Source organism: Myxine glutinosa, chromosome 1, assembly GCF_964187855.1.
Source record: "Myxine glutinosa chromosome 1, kmMyxGlut1.1, whole genome shotgun sequence".
Lineage (NCBI taxonomy): Eukaryota > Metazoa > Chordata > Myxini > Myxiniformes > Myxinidae > Myxine > Myxine glutinosa.
Genome location: NC_136261.1, coordinates 254,009,164 through 254,026,298, shown reverse-complemented (window position 1 = coordinate 254,026,298; position 17,135 = coordinate 254,009,164). Strand labels below are relative to the sequence as shown.

Here is a 17,135-nt window from a genome sequence, read left to right as displayed (position 1 = left end):
TAAGGGTATTTTTTTTTGAAAAATGTTCCAATTTTATTTTTATTTTTTTGGGGGAATTTTTTTGGGAAAAACTTTTTTTTCAACTTCAATTGTTTATAAAATGTGATATCACGTATATTACAAATACATTTGTGCAAAATAATTGTTTGAATTATGATTGGTTTAAACCATGACAAAACGGCAACTCGGGTACAGTCATTTATCTATACTAGGGCATGCCCGTACTATATATATGCCCGTACTATATATCTATCTAAAATTATATCCCCCCCCTCTATTTACATGAAATGGTTTGGTCCATTCGCAACGCCAAAGCGAACGGCGAACGGCTTGCGAGTACAGTGACAATCCCCCCCCCCCCTCTATTTACATGAAATGGTTTCGTCCATTCGCAACGACCACAGAACCCCCCCCTCTATTTACATGGAATGGTTTGGTCCATTCGCAACGCCGGCACACGCGATCGTTCGCTGCTCTCTGATTGGTTGAATCGTTTTTTGGACATAGCTCGGTAAGTAATTGTCCGATTAATATGAAACCTTGAAAAGGCACATCCTCGGGTCCCCAGCAATATACCTGGCAAGTTAAAAGTATATCGGACCCGTGGTTGTCGAGAAACAGCGGTCACAGACAAACGTACAGACAGACAGACAGAGATTACTGGAATTATAGATAGATATCTACACATCTGGGCAGTGTCTGTGTTGTCACTTAACGACTCCCTCAAACTTTTGTTTCCGTGGTTGTGACGTGTTTTTAATAACGTTGTGGTGGTTTTGAATCACGTGGTGGTGAGGTATTTTGAATTATGTGGTGGTGAGGTGTTTTTAAATGACGTGGTGGTGAGGTGTTTTTAAATCACATGGTGGTGAGGTGTTTTTAAATCACATGGTGGTGAGGTGTTTTTAAATGACGTTGTGGTGAGGTGTTTTTAAATCACATGGTGGTGAGGTGTTTTTAAATCACATGGTGGTGAGGTGTTTTTAAATGACGTGGTGGTGAGGTGTTTTTAAATCACATGGTGGTGAGGTGTTTTTAAATCACATGGTGGTGAGGTGTTTTTAAATCACATGGTGGTGAGGTGTTTTTAAATCACATGGTGGTGAGGTGTTTTTAAATCACATGGTGGTGAGGTGTTTTGAATTACGTGGTGGTGAGGTATTTATAATTACGTGGTGGTGACATGTTTTTAATTATGTGGTGGTGAGGTGTTTTGAATTAGTTGGTGATGAGGTGTTTTAAATTACGTGGTGGTGAGGTGTTTTGAATTACTTGGTGGTGAGGTGTTTTTAAATGACGTGGTGGTGAGGTGTTTTTAATTTTTTGGCTGTGAGGTGTTTTTATTAACTGTTTTATGGCTGTGAGGTGTTTTTATAACGTGTTTTATGGCTGTGAGGTGTTTTATTATGTGTTTTATGGCTGTGAGGTGTTTTCAATTTCGTGGTGGTGAAGTGTTTTTCATTTCGTGGTGGTGAGGTGTTTTTATTACGTGTTTTATGTCTGTGTGGTGTTTTAAATTACTTGGTGGTGAGGTGTTTTGAATTACTTGGTGGTGAGGTGTTTTGAATTACGTGGTGGTGAGGTGTTTTAAATTACTTGGTGGTGAGGTGTTTTGAATTACTTGGTGGTGAGGTGTTTTGAATTACGTGGTGGTGAGGTGTTTTGAATTACTTGGTGGTGAGGTGTTTTGAATTACGTGGTGGTGAGGTGTTTTAAATTACTTGGTGGTGAGGTGTTTTGAATTACTTGGTGGTGAGGTGTTTTGAATTACGTGGTGGTGAGGTGTTTTGAATTACTTGGTGGTGAGGTGTTTTGAATTACGTGGTGGTGAGGTGTAATCGTCCCAAACTTCCAGTCTGCACCTACCCCTCCCCTATGTGTGTGCTGAGGGGTTCTTTGTTGAAAAAAAAAACATTCAACCTAAATCTTCAACCTAAATTGCCTATAAAAATGTAATATCACAAACACAACAAATACATTTGTGCAAAATAATTGTTTGTATTATGATTGGTTTAAATCATGACAACACAGCAACTCAGGTACAGTCATTAGCCTTAGCTAAAATAAGCCGTTCCTCAGTAACGACGCGTGGTGAGGCGAGCGTAGCGAGCCGAGCCAAGCTAGTATATATATATATATATATATATATATATATATATATATATATATATATATATATATATATATATATATATATATATATATATATATATATATATAAACACCATTGTCTCTTTGTGGCTGTCTGTCTGCCTTTGTTCCTTATGCACGGCCACATCTTTTAAGTTACAAATTCCAAACTCGTGGTACAAATACAACTTTGTGTGGGAGGTAACATATGCTCTATGGTCGTTGCCTCACGTGAGAATGTGGGGGATCAGAGGGGTATAAATTCTCTATGGAAATGTGTACAATGTAACGCCACCTGGTGGTGGGGATAGAGGGTATTACAATTTGTTTCTTCACCCGGGCAATGCTAAGGTTAAAGCACTTTGCACGGTAAAAAAATTTGGCCTCCTTATATTCTCTTACCCCCCCCCCCCCCCCCCCCCCCCCCACTTACCCCTAAAAATGGAGGGGCCTGTCAAAGCTCCCCATCCCCTACCAAAAAGGTGCATATATGCAGTGTATAGTTGATCTCTCCTACTCCCTTCTCCTATTTCATACCCCTCCCCCTTCTAGCAGCAAGAGACGTGATGACTAATTGGTCCATCAGCGAAGCAACTGGTAGGCTCTTCTAGTTACCTCTAAATGCTTTCATTTAGAGTACATCTGTAGAGTACAACATTTGTGTAGAGTACATCTATACAGTACTATACACATAAACGATTGGTGCAGGAGCAGTGGGGATACATTGCACATGAAACCAACCACAAGAAATACTCACAGATACACTCGTGTCGAAATGCATCTCTGACATATCCTTTGCGGCAAACACAGGTATAGTTGCCGGCTGAGTTGATGCATGTTCCCTTGGTGCAAACACCACGTAAGGCGCACTCATCAATGTCTGTGGAAGTAAAACGGAGAGATTTGCTATTGAGAACAGAAGGAGGTCAAAGCAAATGACAATCAACAAATGGATTTTTCCTTTCATTCATTCATTTGCTTGTTTTATCATCAATGGAACCAGCCACCCACCAATCTCTCAAGAGATGCAACCCATCGCCACCTCCTTGTCTCTTCTATTCCATCACTGAGTTTTTCTACACTCGCTGACCCTTGCCCGCACTTAATGCCCACTACTCCACATTACTTACAATGGTGTATCTGTCTGTTCTTGTCCATCTGTTCCCCATTGCTCCTCTGTCAGTCTGTTGACCCTCGACCCTCTACTATTCAGCTGTTCCATGAGCCTTGACTCCTGTCTTAAAAACTTATGTCGGTGTTCAGACCTTTGGAAACAGCATTATCGATAAACAAAGTTGCCAATAAAGAAAGTCTTTCCTCAAGGTGTAAACTGACATTATTTTAAAGCTACTTTCAAGGTAAAGAAACATTCATTATTACATTGTGCCCCTTTAAATAAACGTCTTTATTTGAAAAAAAAAGAGATATTGGCTTTGATATCGTAATAACACGCAATAACTGAGAACTGATGTGTTCGTTTACTTTTCTCACGTTTGTATAACAACCACTCAGATTCAGCTTACATGAAACACTGGACAGTGTATTTATCTTATGTAGGAATGTACCTTTGTATAATGATGTCGTTTTCAGAGTAGGGAAAATATCCGTTCTGTATATTTTTGGATAAGTGCTCTGTCCTGGCACAACTTGTGGGGGAAAGCCAAAAAAAAACTTGTTTCAAAAAGATATAATCGCTGTAGATGTGGATTTAGCAAAATATAGTCTTGTTTAAATATAGTCTTTAATGTTTATAAAATATTTTCAATCATAAATATAATTTCTAACATAGTTTTGTATGTTTCAGGTTGAACAGATTTTAAAACTAGCCGTGTTAAGCTGGCTGAAGTGTTTGCTTTTACTTTTTGACTTCATGCATGAAAAAAGTATGCTATGTGTGATGATACAATATTGTAATATCAAATAAACTTTTTGAAATCAGGTATAATTAGGTTGATCAACTGGCCTCAGATAATACTTTTTACAAATACTTTGTCGCAGATGGTTTCGAGTCAGCAAGTCATAGGGGTCAAGGGGTCAATTTAAGCTGTGCCACATTAGCATATAAACGGAGTTAACCAGAATGGTCAACGAGACCACCTGAGACGGCAGAATATTGTTAATACATTAAGTGTCCAAAATGAGTTTTTACCATAACATGCATCACACATAATAACTTGCAATTCTTCCCATACCGGTTGCTCGCCCATTGGAACTCACACAATCCCCGCATGTGCCTCATGTGTGTTCGAGCAAGTTGAGTAGAACATTTTCCATTGTAATTATTGAAAACGTTCCACCTTTATTTTATTTATGTTTGTTATTTTGTTTCACGATTTACATCATCAAAACACTGATTAATTATAGGGTTTCCGGACCTGGCCACGTTTCCAGCCTCTGCTTGATCTGGCATTTCACAACTTTTGCTGCGACAAAAACATGCTCCTCGACAACATTTCCTAACGGTGCCAAAGTCACCCTGGCTTGGAAGTCAGACCAACTTTTTATAAAAGCAAGCTGTGATGGAGAGCTTAAATGCCCCAAGTAGGTAATATATTCCCACTTCATCCAAGGAGGCCTCTGGTATCTTCGAATGCCAATGTGTAGTATAAACCACTCAATATAGACAATCAAGAGTGTACCATTTGGCAAACAGGTTCAACACGTTGATATGCAGTATTTCAAATTACCAACAATAAAACAGGCATTTATCCACGAGGGCATTTTGAAATTTTTGCTTTTTTTGTGACTGCGTCAAAATACAGAGGTTGTAGTTTCAAATCCAGTTGAAGCCAGCAGCAACTAGGATTGGGAGTCTAAGCTGCTGGGAAGTGAGTTCGTTTAGGCAGAAGTACCATGTTGCTATCAGGCTCCATTTTAAATATATATATATAAATGCAGTTGGCTCACGAATGACCTGCATGCAGGGAGGAGATAATTTGGCTGTCATGCTTGGTCTGGTTGACATGTGGTGGCAGAACACACTTTGGAGTTGACTCTAAAATTCCCCAAGGCCACTTGGAATGGGCACGAAAATGCTGAAATGCACGAGAAAACCAGCTAACTCACCATTGGGTGGTAATGCTTCAGTGATTTTGACATACCAACACATCAAGAATGAAAACATTCCCAAGTATATAAACCACTGATTTACGTGAATTTCCTGAAAAGAGTGCTACACATATGAGAATTGGTGAGAAGTCAGACATAATAAGACTAGCCATTCATCTGTACAATCATTCTCGGAGTGAGAGAAGCTGTGGAATTGTATAAACAAGTAGCAAGTGAAAATTTTGGATAAAAAATTGATTGTAAGCTTGATTTTGACATTCAGCTTCAATCTTCCCAAGCATTTACCACCGTATTTTATGTTTCACATACAGCACCTAAGGCTTAGATGTTCCTCCAATAAGTATGATGTATGGAGTCACTCGCACTTTAAGTGATCCTTTCTTTAACCTTCCCCCTCATACTCACAATATCAAACATTGCAGAATCAACTAGAATGGCATTAGGTAGAGAGCATACCTCTGCCAGGCTGAACAGTGTACGTTTTCTATCCCACTGATAGGCCAGATCTGGATTCGGACCTGAACCAAAATCGAATCTGCTTGTTCTTGTCACCTAACCAACTCGACCACCAAGTTTAGTCATAACTCGTCCACAACTTTTTGAGATATCTTGTTCACAGACAAACAGACAGACAGGGGTGAAAACATAACCTCCATCCACCTCTGGTGGCGGAGATAAAAATGTTGAGAAATCTTGACTTCAGAGTGTAGGCCTATCTTGCAATCATTTAATTGTTGCTAAATATGTTATTACGATCTTACCAATTAGTTTTATAACTATTTTAGATGCAAAACAAAAAAGCCCCAATTTGGATGAATGTGCTAAAATCACCTACGTTTCTACTGTTCTATTTTGGGAGTGGTGGGGTGGAATAATAGTGTAGAGTTATACCTGGAAACATGGATAGAATAGCCTTGGGTGATTTTAGTACTCACCTTTCAATTGTCTAGCCTGGGTTTGAATCTCAACTGTGCTATAAACCGTCATGGTGTCCTTCATGAAGAGTAGGCGAGTTATTGTGAGTTATTGCGAGAGGCGGCCAGTTATTGAACAAATTCCAAATTCCTGATGTGACTACTTTTATTTTTATTTACAGGCTCTAATGGTCGTGGAAGAGCTTCGGCCCAAATCCCGCACACATGCAGTCAGATACATAACCAATGGTATACTACCCAGCATAATACACTACGTATTTTCCTTTTTTCAATAAGATTCAGATTCATGGTTGAGCAAGGTGACAGATGGTATGTATTGACAGACAGTAGGGCAGTGGGGTAACTCTTGAACACAATATACAAAGGAATGAACTGAAGACAGGAAAAGAGAGAGCAGAGGGAAGGAACACTGCAATCTGCTAGTAAGAGGATCAGATTAAGAAGGGTTAATGGGGGAAATAAATATTACAGGTAAGGATGTGGGTTGATATGAGGTGGTGGTGCACTTCCTGGTCGAAGCCCTAGAGGGAACAGTGGGATATCACAGTCTTTGGAAGTGGGTTCCACATGTTGACGAAGTGAGGAACAAATGAGTTGAGGTGTGCTGTCAGCCTGGATTTTGGAAATTTACCCAGCAGCGAATTACTGGAAGTGGTAGGACACGTGCATCCTGGAGTTTTGGAAGGTCAGATGGCCAAGAGAGCAGTGAGTGCAAAACCAGAGGAGAGGTGGTAAAAATAAAGAGGCCACTGACCTGTATCTTGTTCTTCTTTACTATGTAGCACATGGGTGTGGATATCATCATTTGCTGGGGACGCAGCACTGACCTGTATGTGATGCATGAGCAGCACACATTGTGCTTTGGCCTCATCATAGGTATTTCCATTAATGTTAAGAGCTTTAGACTCCACAGAATCCAGGAGAAACAGATCTGATGCTGGCACGCCAGCCCATAGATGAGAGCAGTGCTCCATTGAACTACGTTCAAACGCCTTGTGGACTGTGAGAACGTTTAGGTCTGTTCTCTTGAAAGTACAATCCTCACCATGAAACTGCTTCAGCAGCACCAACACTGCCAACAGAGTATGGACATAAACAAGGAAGGACAATATAATACAGGGTGGCCCAAAAAATTGTTAATTGTGAGAAAGTTTAATTCATTACTTCAACATATTATTTTCATCCTTTGTCAATTAAACCTTTAGACTAATACAATGTAGTTTTGCTGTAAATAAACATGGTTTGCCAAGTTTTATCTGAATAGTATGTTTCTTTTCCATTTTTTTTTTTTTGTATACTGAATCAAGGCTTGTCTCGTGCACAATAAGGTGGGATTAATTACGTCATTATAAAAGCAGCAGTAATAGTATCAGTAGTAGTAGTAGTAGTAGTAGTAGTAGTAGTAGTAGTAGTAGTAGTAGTAGTAACAATTTTTCACATATGAAATGAAATGTTTTCACATATGAAATTTCACTTCTCCAATCATGGAGAAGGCACAAAGGTTGTCTCCACAAAAGTTATTGTGAAATTTACTGAAGTTGCATTTACTGCGCAAATGGTGCATTTATGATGCGTGAAGATATAAAGTGAAGAATTAGAAAATGATAGGATCTTGCAAGTCGACCTTTTTCCCTGCATTTCAGGATCTGAAAATAAATTGTAGGATTTTGAATGATATAGAAACGACTCGTATTTTGTCTTGTACATTGAAGTGTATATAAAATCCACTCGTCATTATCATTATAAAATAATCAGCTGAGCTTGCAAATAGAATTCTCTTTCCTGAAAGTCCTTTTAGTGTCCATCTTGTTTATCCGGTGTACCCCGCCCCAGGCCTCTCCTCTTCCACAGATCTCCTGATGTCCCTGTTCCCTGCTGTTGTTGCGCTTCCCTCTCTCTCCCCATCTTGTCTCCCACTCCCTTTGTTATATGTTATATGTCTTAGCTCTTATACAAGCTTCAACTTAGTATACAAAAAAACATACAGTGAGGACATAGTTGCTCATCAAAAAAATTGTTCTTGGTCAACTTCCTCCCCATATAAAATAATAACCCAAGCATTTACAAAGATATACAAGAATAACAGTTCTTAGATAAAAGGTTTGATCATTTAGCAGGATTTTGACACAACGCCACAGCTGAACAGTGCCCAACGCGGAACATGTGTTTTCAAAATTTTGCCCATCATTTGTGTGGAGTACATAATCCTTAACAGAGATAATAAACATCAATTGAGCAAGCGTGAATACAATAATGGTGTTCAGGAGGAGTCAGGGTCTAATGCACAAGCCAGGTTGTCTCAAACGATTTATTTAGCACACGTGTGCTTCAACACACATCTGTGCATACCGGAAAGGCTTGGCTTTTCTGTGATCCCCCACACCCTATAGCCTTGGGACGTTTGCAAAACAATCCGACCTTATAGAAGAACAAACTTCCGACTATATACTATGTCAGCCTTTTGGTTATACCAGGAACATGATGCAGTTTGTGTATTGTGTATGCAGTTTTTTACGTTACTTTGCGAATTTTTTATTTTTTTCAATAAGCAAACTTCCCAGGAAATGTTGTATGTTTCATCCTATATAACACTGCAAATGGGGGTAGAGAGTGATGGAAAGATTTAAAATTTGGTGAAGGTGTGAGTGGTGGGAGTAGGGTTTAAAAGAAGAAAAAGTGTAATGCTAAACTGAACATCAAAATTAATTTAAATTAAATAACAAATATATTTAAATTTGAATATATGGCTACTCTGCTTTTCTCTGGAAGGCCCTGGTGTTGGGCTAGCGGCTAGGGTGCCAGCTTAGGATACCTAGGATCCTGGGTTCGTAATCCCGGTCGATCGCTGAATTAACGCCAGGGGGGTTGACTCAGCCTGTCATCCTTCCGAGGTCGGCTAATTGAGTACCAGTTCACCTTTGTTTACTCTCTGGAGTCACCTTTGTTTACTTTTCAACAAGCCAAAAGTTAAGGAATTGGATGCTGATGACAGTTGGCTGTGACATGACATTGTGTGGCCAAAGGTTTGGCGATGATGTGCTGTTGTCTATTAATGGAAAGAAGAACCCGGTTGCATTTCACAGAGGTTCACTTGGATGCATTGTGCTTGTGACTCCTTAGTGGATACAGGCTCGGAAACTCCTTACAGGCAGGCATGGTCATCCCTGAACTAGACCTATCACAGGCCAATTTGCCCAAAACTTTCGCATGCTTTCAAAAGAGTTGTAATAAAGTTATCAATCCATCTTCATGTGATGTGTGGACCAAGAAGCTGACAGTATAGTATTGTTTGACATGTATTTTTAAGTCAGCATTGTTAATGTTATTTTCCTGTATTATATATTCAAGTACATGTGCATGGATGCACAGATGAATGAATGAATATGAATGAATGAATGAATGATCGTTTTAGGCCATCATTCATTCATTCATTCTTATTCATTCATTCATCTGTGCATCCATGCACATGTACTTGAATATATAATACAGGAAATTAATATTATGCACCAGATGCACCAAGAATATTTACAAGGTGATATATACCCTCCTGTCCCAAATTTAAAATCCAACCCCAAGTGGCATACCTATTTGTGGGAAACTATAAATGGGTTTGTACAATTGAGGAAACTAATTATAGGAACACATGTATTGATATATTAAATGTTGAACCGAAGCCTCCTCACTCTCTGAAGACCTGGACAAAATCACAGACTGGTCAAACAAGTGGAACATGTCTTTCAATCCTGACAAATCTCACTCTCTTACTATGTCTCTCCGAAAAGATCGACTGGACAACCCTCCCATCTACTTTCTCAACAATCCTCTCAAAGAAGTTCTGTCGCTCAAGCTTTTGGGTCTCACTATCTGCCATGATCTTTCTTGGGAAAACCACATTTCCAAGCTGGCCTCCAAAGCCAGTCGCCGACTGGGCATCCTCCGTCGTGCGAAGTCCTTCCTCGGCACACCTGAGCTCCTCACCACATACAAGGCTTTCATCCGCAGCTCAATGGATTACTGTTCTCCCCTATGGGCTGGTGCTCCTGCCTCACACCTAGCTCGGCTTCACGCTGTTGAATCCAAAGCTTTCAAAATCATTGGAATCTCCCGCGATGAAGCTATCTCTGAGGGCCTTTCACTCACTCACCGCAGGCAGGTAGGTGGTCTTTCTGTCTTCTACCGACTTCTCTCCGGCCTTGCTCCCCCAGCTCTCTCTGTGCTCTGTCCCCCAAATATTCCTACAGGTCGCACAAGATCTGCCAGCAACCCTCTGATGGTTAAACTGCCGAAATCTCGGCTCTCTGCTCACCTTCACTCTTTCATTCCTCTTTTCTCCCGCCTCTGGAACAAACTCCCACACTCCCTTCAATCCCACTCCTCCCTCCAGGTCTTTAAAACAGCTGTTCACCACCATCTCTTATCTTCCCCCATCCAAAACCTTGATCTTTTCTACCCCCACTAATTCACCCCAGATCCACCTTGTTTGAAATTCCAACTTCTTTCCTGGAAGTCCTGGCAGTGTCCATATGTTTATACCTCTCCCACCCCCCCCCCCCCCTTCATATGCCTCCCCCCCAAAGCCCTCTCCCTCCCACAGATCTCTCGATGTCTCCATGTCTCTCGGTCCCTGCTCTCAAATGTTGTGTTTGTGTCCTTCCCCCTCTCTCCCCATCTTGTCTACCGCTCCCGATGTTATTTGTTTTATGTGTCTGTTTGTCTTTCTGTGTGATTAATGTTCGCTCTTTCACGAGCCTCGATCTTGTATACAAAAAAAAAAAAGGAAAAAAAAAAGAGCTTTGTACAGAAATGTATAACAATAAGTTGTTTATTAATTTCTGGATGAAATGGAATCCGGGTCCCTGCCTCGGGTTCTAGAACCCAGATACTTTGAAGGGGAATATTAAGCATTAAACCACTTTCTTTCTGTTACATAGTTTATTTCCCAGTTCAGCAATACCACAGGCAAAAGTCAAGCAAAACTGTGCTTCAGGAAAAAAAAATCATTCTATTCTGCCTCTATTATGTTGTTTGTGTTATGCTTCCTTTCGGTGTGAAGAAAGTCCATCCTGGTTTTATTTTTCCTTAATACAGACCTTCTGCTCATACAATCTTCAGTGCTCCTCAACATATTATTATAACTGATAAGTCCAAAAATTCTCAATACTCAACACTAGTCTGTGAATACCAAATATAGGGCACCGGGATGAAATGTACACCGATTTAAACACAACGTAATCCTTTTCCAAATGCCCATCAACAGTACCAATATCGGTTAAGTTTTATTTGCCAAACAACTTGAAAATTTTTGGCAGCTGTGAGCTGGCTCAAACTGAGAGTCAAAACATTACCACGCAAACATTTTCGTTAGGCCATGAAACTAACGAAAAGTGTGGGCATCAGCTCATAGTTTCAAATGATTTCCTGTGGTCAAAACTCATTTCCTTGTGGCACCACAAAAAAACAAGAACCTAGCTCAAAAGAAAGATCATTAGCAAATAATAACAAGATTGCATGTTGGTCAAACGATTGAGGTTGGTGCGACATCACAGAATATTATATTTCTTTGCTATTATTAATTTAGCCGAATTTTTTTTTATTGTACTATGAACAGCATCCTTGGGTTATTGCTGCCAAGTGAAACTGGACACATATGACTGGTGGTTGTTCCATACAGGAAGATTGATACAGTTTCCACTATTATTTTTTGCAAGGAAGCAAATACTGTAGTTACACAGCTACGAGTGACATGTCACATGTCTTGTATAGCATGGCATGTCTGAACATCTGTGTGCCGATCAGTTGTGACTGCCCAAGTGCATTTGTTAACAATACTTTCACAGCAGTTGCCCTTACAAGCGGAGTCATGGATGAAGCAATGTTAATTGGTTTAAACGTCTCTGCATGCGCATATAACGTACAACCTGATTATGGCAAACACTTACACAAAATAACCCATATCCGATGATTTCCCTTGAGATTTGGTAGAAATCAGAAGAAAATATCATCAGATCTCGTGAAAAAATATTGGTAAGGGTCAACTTGCCTAATATTTAAGACAAATTATTTTATATAAAAAAAGATTAAAACCCAGCGGTTGGGAAACAAACCAACAAAAAAACAAGGCAAACCAAGTGAGTATCAGAGAGCGAGCGTGTCTCTATTTTTTTTAAACTGCCAAAAACTTTTATTGAGTTATTTGCTGTCTTACGTCCAACTACTCTAAATCACGCCATGCTTTTTCTCTCTCTCCGCATCACTTTCTCATGATTCTATTTACAAAAAAACACTTGCCGTTATTTGCTCTGCTCTTCCAAAAGCTTTAGATGTACAAAGAGTGAAGAAATCTTTATAGAGAATATTGCTTACTGTTGAATAACCATCCACTCCAGCTTTTTAATTTTTTTATTTTTGTATACAAGATCGAGGCTCGTGTAAGAGCTAACATTAATCACATAAAAACAAACTGACACATAAAACATATGATAAAGGGAGCATGAGACAAGATGGGGGGGAGAGAGGGAAGGGCTTCGGGAGGTCTGTGGGAGGGAGAGGGCTTGGGGGAAGTAGGCATGGGAAGGGAGGGGGATGCTTGCTTTATGTCAAGGTCAAAGTGCTTACATACTGATTTCCATGCAGTAGAACTGAGGGGTATGTAGGCCGATATAATTCCTCGCTTACTCTGTCTATGCCATGTGTAGATACATATTTACATTGATAAAAACATATAAATAGCTTTTTAAAAGTGTTATTAATTACCCTTCACCTCCAAAAAGTGGCGTCAGGAATGGCATCCGGCCATAAAAACATTGCATCAAACAGGGAACCATGAGGTCATGGGACCCACAAGGCTAACCCCGGCCCTAGCGGGGAAAAATGGCCTTAAAACGATCATTCATATATGTATATATTGTTTTTAAAAAAAATTTTAATCTAAAAAAAAAACATTTATTGGATTATTGTGACAATCATTCCTAGAACACCTCACACACCCCACATATGGTTGGTGGAGGTTATCCTATGTATCTGGCAAAAGTATTAAAAAAAACTGTGTTGTTGAGAACAGAAACAAACACAAAGTGTTCACAATTCAGTTGAGGATAAGTTGTTATTTTGACAAAATGTAATGGAAGGAATTGTTTAAAAGCCTTGAATAGGAAGGTCATTGGTTTGGAGTGGGGATGGAAGTGGAATTTGATACCGGTTTTATTGGGGTCTGTCCGGCAATGCAGAAAGAGTTATTTGTGTGTAAAATTCCGACATTTGGTTACGTTCAGTACATGATAGAGCAAAATAGAATGGAATGTTTAAAGCACAACCGCATCTCAACACATGCAGCTATTAGCACATGGTATTCTGGTTTAGCTGCATTACACGTCAGGACCATTCAAACATGGTGAGATTGAAGGAATTCAATGTTCATTAATCTTGGGCTAATGACTCCACTTTCAACTCAATCCCCATAGCCTGTCCTTCACTCTTCCTTTGTGCAAAATGCACATAGTACAGATTTTCAAACATGTCTTATACAGAAGGATCCATTACATGATAATAATAACATTATATGTTGTTTAATGGTCTACTTTTACTATAAAATCCAAGGCAACAAAGCAGTGAAACAGCTCCTGCAAGAGCCTGAAGACTTTAACGCTAACCACCGAGTATAAAAACCATGCAACAAATGAAAATGAGAAGGGGAAACCGATGGAGGCCATTTATGTGTTTTTATCGAAGGAAAGGGGGATGAGACTTTCTTTCAACCCACATGCATTGAATAAAAAATGCCCCCCCCCCCAAAGGAAATTAAATAAATAAATAAATATACAATGCCCTCCATAAATATTGGAACATTGAAGTCTAATTTGTTATTATTGCTATATCATCAATAAATTAGGATTTAAGATCAAAATATGAATATGAGGCGAGAGTACAGAAGGTCAGCTTTTATTTTGTTTGTGGTATTTCTATGCATATATGTTTGTAAAACAAATGCACTTTTATGTTCAGTCCCTCCATTTTAGGTAAACATAAGTATGGGAACAAATGACTGACAGGTGTTTGTTGTTGCTCAGGTGTTTCTTCTTGCATTGATCATTCACACAAGAAAGAGGTGTGAATATCTGGTCTTGGTTTAAGCCTTAGCTTTTTCCTTGGGAGTCTGCATTTGGAGTCAGTAAGCAAAAACGAACATGAAGACCAGAGAACTGTCTATGAAAGAAAAGCAAGGAATTTGGTAGATGAAAGAACGTAATAATTAAGTTAGAACCACAGCACAAAAAATTAGCATAGCAAATACGACCATTTGGAATGAATGAATGAATGAATGAATGAATGAATGATCGTTTTAAGGCCATTTTTCCCCGCTAGAGTGGGGGTTGGCCTTGCAGGCCCCATGACCTCATGGGGCCGTGTTTGAGGCAATGTTTTTATGGCCGGATGCCCTTCCTGACGCCAACCCTTAGTCGCCTCTTACGATGTGCAGGGATACGGTGTACCTATTCTAAATCGGGGTACACACCGGATCATTCGATGGTACACACCGGAATACCTTGAAAAATAAAAAGAAACTACTATTGTACTGAGCAACAGACAATGGGCAGGTCGGCCAAGGAAAACTAAATAACTGAAAACTGTTGATGACAGAAAAATAATCAAAGCTGTGAAGAAAAACCCTAAAACAACTGTCAGTGACATCACCCACAACCTCCAGAGTGCAGGGGTGAAAGTATCACAATCTACCGTTCCAGAAGACTTTGACAGTATAATTACAAAGGCTACAGTGCAAGATGCAAACCTGTCATCAGCACCAAAGATAGAAAGGCCAGATTAGAATTTGCCAAGAAATAAAGAGGTGATCCAGTACAGTTCTGGAACAAAGTTTTATGGACAGATGAAGCAAAGATGGCGATGGAAAGTTCTGCCAATGCGATGGAAAGGCAAAAGCGTGGAGAAAGGAAAGAACTGCATATGACCAAAACAGTGGCAAAGTTAGTGCTTGTGGCACCCAGGGGGCTTAAGGTCAATACTAGTGCCCCACAGGCATTGGCATAGTCAGAAATGTATATTGTGGGGTAGAGGGCGGGGGGTGGGGGGGGGGGGGTGGGAAAGGGGAGGTAGGGTGTGAGAGGTATATGAAAGAGCTCTGAGCTTCCCCAGGCTCAGCAGCAAAGGTGAGCTTCCCATACTCTTTCCAAAGAACACCATGGGATCTTTAACGTCTGCCACCTAATGCCGGCAGAGAGGACACCCAGGTTAACAAGGACGGACACACATTGATGAATCACCCAGCCTGTGAAACGCCAAAATGACAGTTTATAGCTGGGTCGGGATTTGAACCCTTTGTTTGAACCCAAAGTCCAGACCCTTCGAGTGCCAGCGCCTTCTTTGCTTTTTTCCCTCACATGCCTGTCCTCACTGTACGTCATACTCATACATCATGATGTATCTTGTGTAATTTGTTTCCTTGCAAAACTGCATGCTGCAGTAAAGGCAATGCATCTCAAAGGAGGACATAAATATTTTGGTGATGTCAATGGTTCACAGGCTCGATGCAGTTATTGCATGCAACGGATATGCAACCAAATACTAACTATTATACTACTTAAATTTACTTTAACTTAATCTGCTCCAATACTTATGCTTACCTAAGATGGGGGAACTGAACATACAAGTGCTATTGTTCAACAATGATAAAACATGTATGTATGTATGTATAGAAATACCAATAAATAAGAGCTGGCATCCTGTACTTGCCTCATATTCATCTGAAATATGTATGTACACTGAACATGCTCTGATGGTTAACAGGTTAAATAGTTGATTAATGATTTCATTATTTGCAGGTTTCGAGTATGTGTGTTGTAAACCCTAATTTAGGCCTGCCAGCATCATGTGTTTACTAGAACATTTGTCTTTCCCCGACATCCCTCTGTATTTTTCGTTGTTAAATGTGTAAGGTGTGACAATTTCTCATATATTTATTTCATTAATACCGTTTTCCCCTTTCTCCTCACAAACCTCATGACCAACGAACGGCCCTCGAGCCAATTGGAACACACGTTGCTTTCAATTTGGCCAATCAGCGGTGCGCTCGAGCGAGACGACGAATCAGCATACCCGATGAGATTACGCGAGGGACAGTTTTGAACCGTTTTTGGGGTGAGAAACCGGGAATTGAGCAGTGACCTCCACAAGGCGAGGAGCGTGTGCAGTTCATCTCAGCCTCCCCACATAAGTTATCAGCAGGATTCTCTACCAGGGTATTGCTCTGGATACTTTGGGCACCCCCGTGAAAAGAGAAACTGGTCCCGCGATCCTCGGGATGCCAGTGAAAAGTTCATTCGGACCCACCAGATACCCAACTCACTGCACGGAGTTCGTGGGGAACCGGTTGCCTGGTTGCCCCACTCAATCGAAGTAAATTAAAGGTCTTACTGAATCTCACTCAGTTCGACCATGCCTGAAGTTCCCCATTATTTTTTCATCCATTCCATATTCTCACCCTTCTTCCTTCTCTGTGTCCTACTTTCTCTTGTATGTGTCAGTAAGGATAGATTAAGGTAGACAAGACTGAAATTATTATAGTTAAGCATGATTTAATTCTACGAGTTGTTATTTTGTCACACTTGCCAGAAATAACTGTCATTACTCTGCAGAATGACCTGCAAAGAATGAAACGAATGACCAAAGAATGAAACGATTGACGTTCTCTTGAGAATGACCTGCAAAGAGCAATCAACCATCGAATGTTGACCCAGACAATTCAGAAAAGGCTTCATGACAATGGACTGATGTCCAAAGGACTATTTCTCCACACCCACAATGCCATTGGCAGCAGTCCATATAATAGGCGGCACATCTAAACTGAAGCATCAACGTTTCACACCAGGTTATTTTCCTTGAAATATCTAGATTCTGATTAGACTTCAACAATGGACATTTTACAAAACATAAAATTCATGGATATGTCGAAGAGGTGGGGAGCAATTGATGAATTATTCCATTCGA

General features: G+C 40.1%; 1 protein-coding gene across 2 annotated transcripts in view; it reads right to left on the bottom strand.

Annotated features, from left to right (window-relative positions):
- The window catches only part of LOC137436425 (latent-transforming growth factor beta-binding protein 1), a 327,003-nt gene that overhangs the window by 184,532 nt on the left and 125,336 nt on the right, over positions 1–17,135 (bottom strand). For both annotated transcript variants that reach the window (XM_068130197.2, XM_068130206.2), the window contains exon 10: positions 2,888–3,010. In XM_068130197.2, coding sequence (XP_067986298.2) covers positions 2,888–3,010 — 123 coding nt within the window. The remainder of the gene's footprint in view (positions 1–2,887; positions 3,011–17,135) is intronic.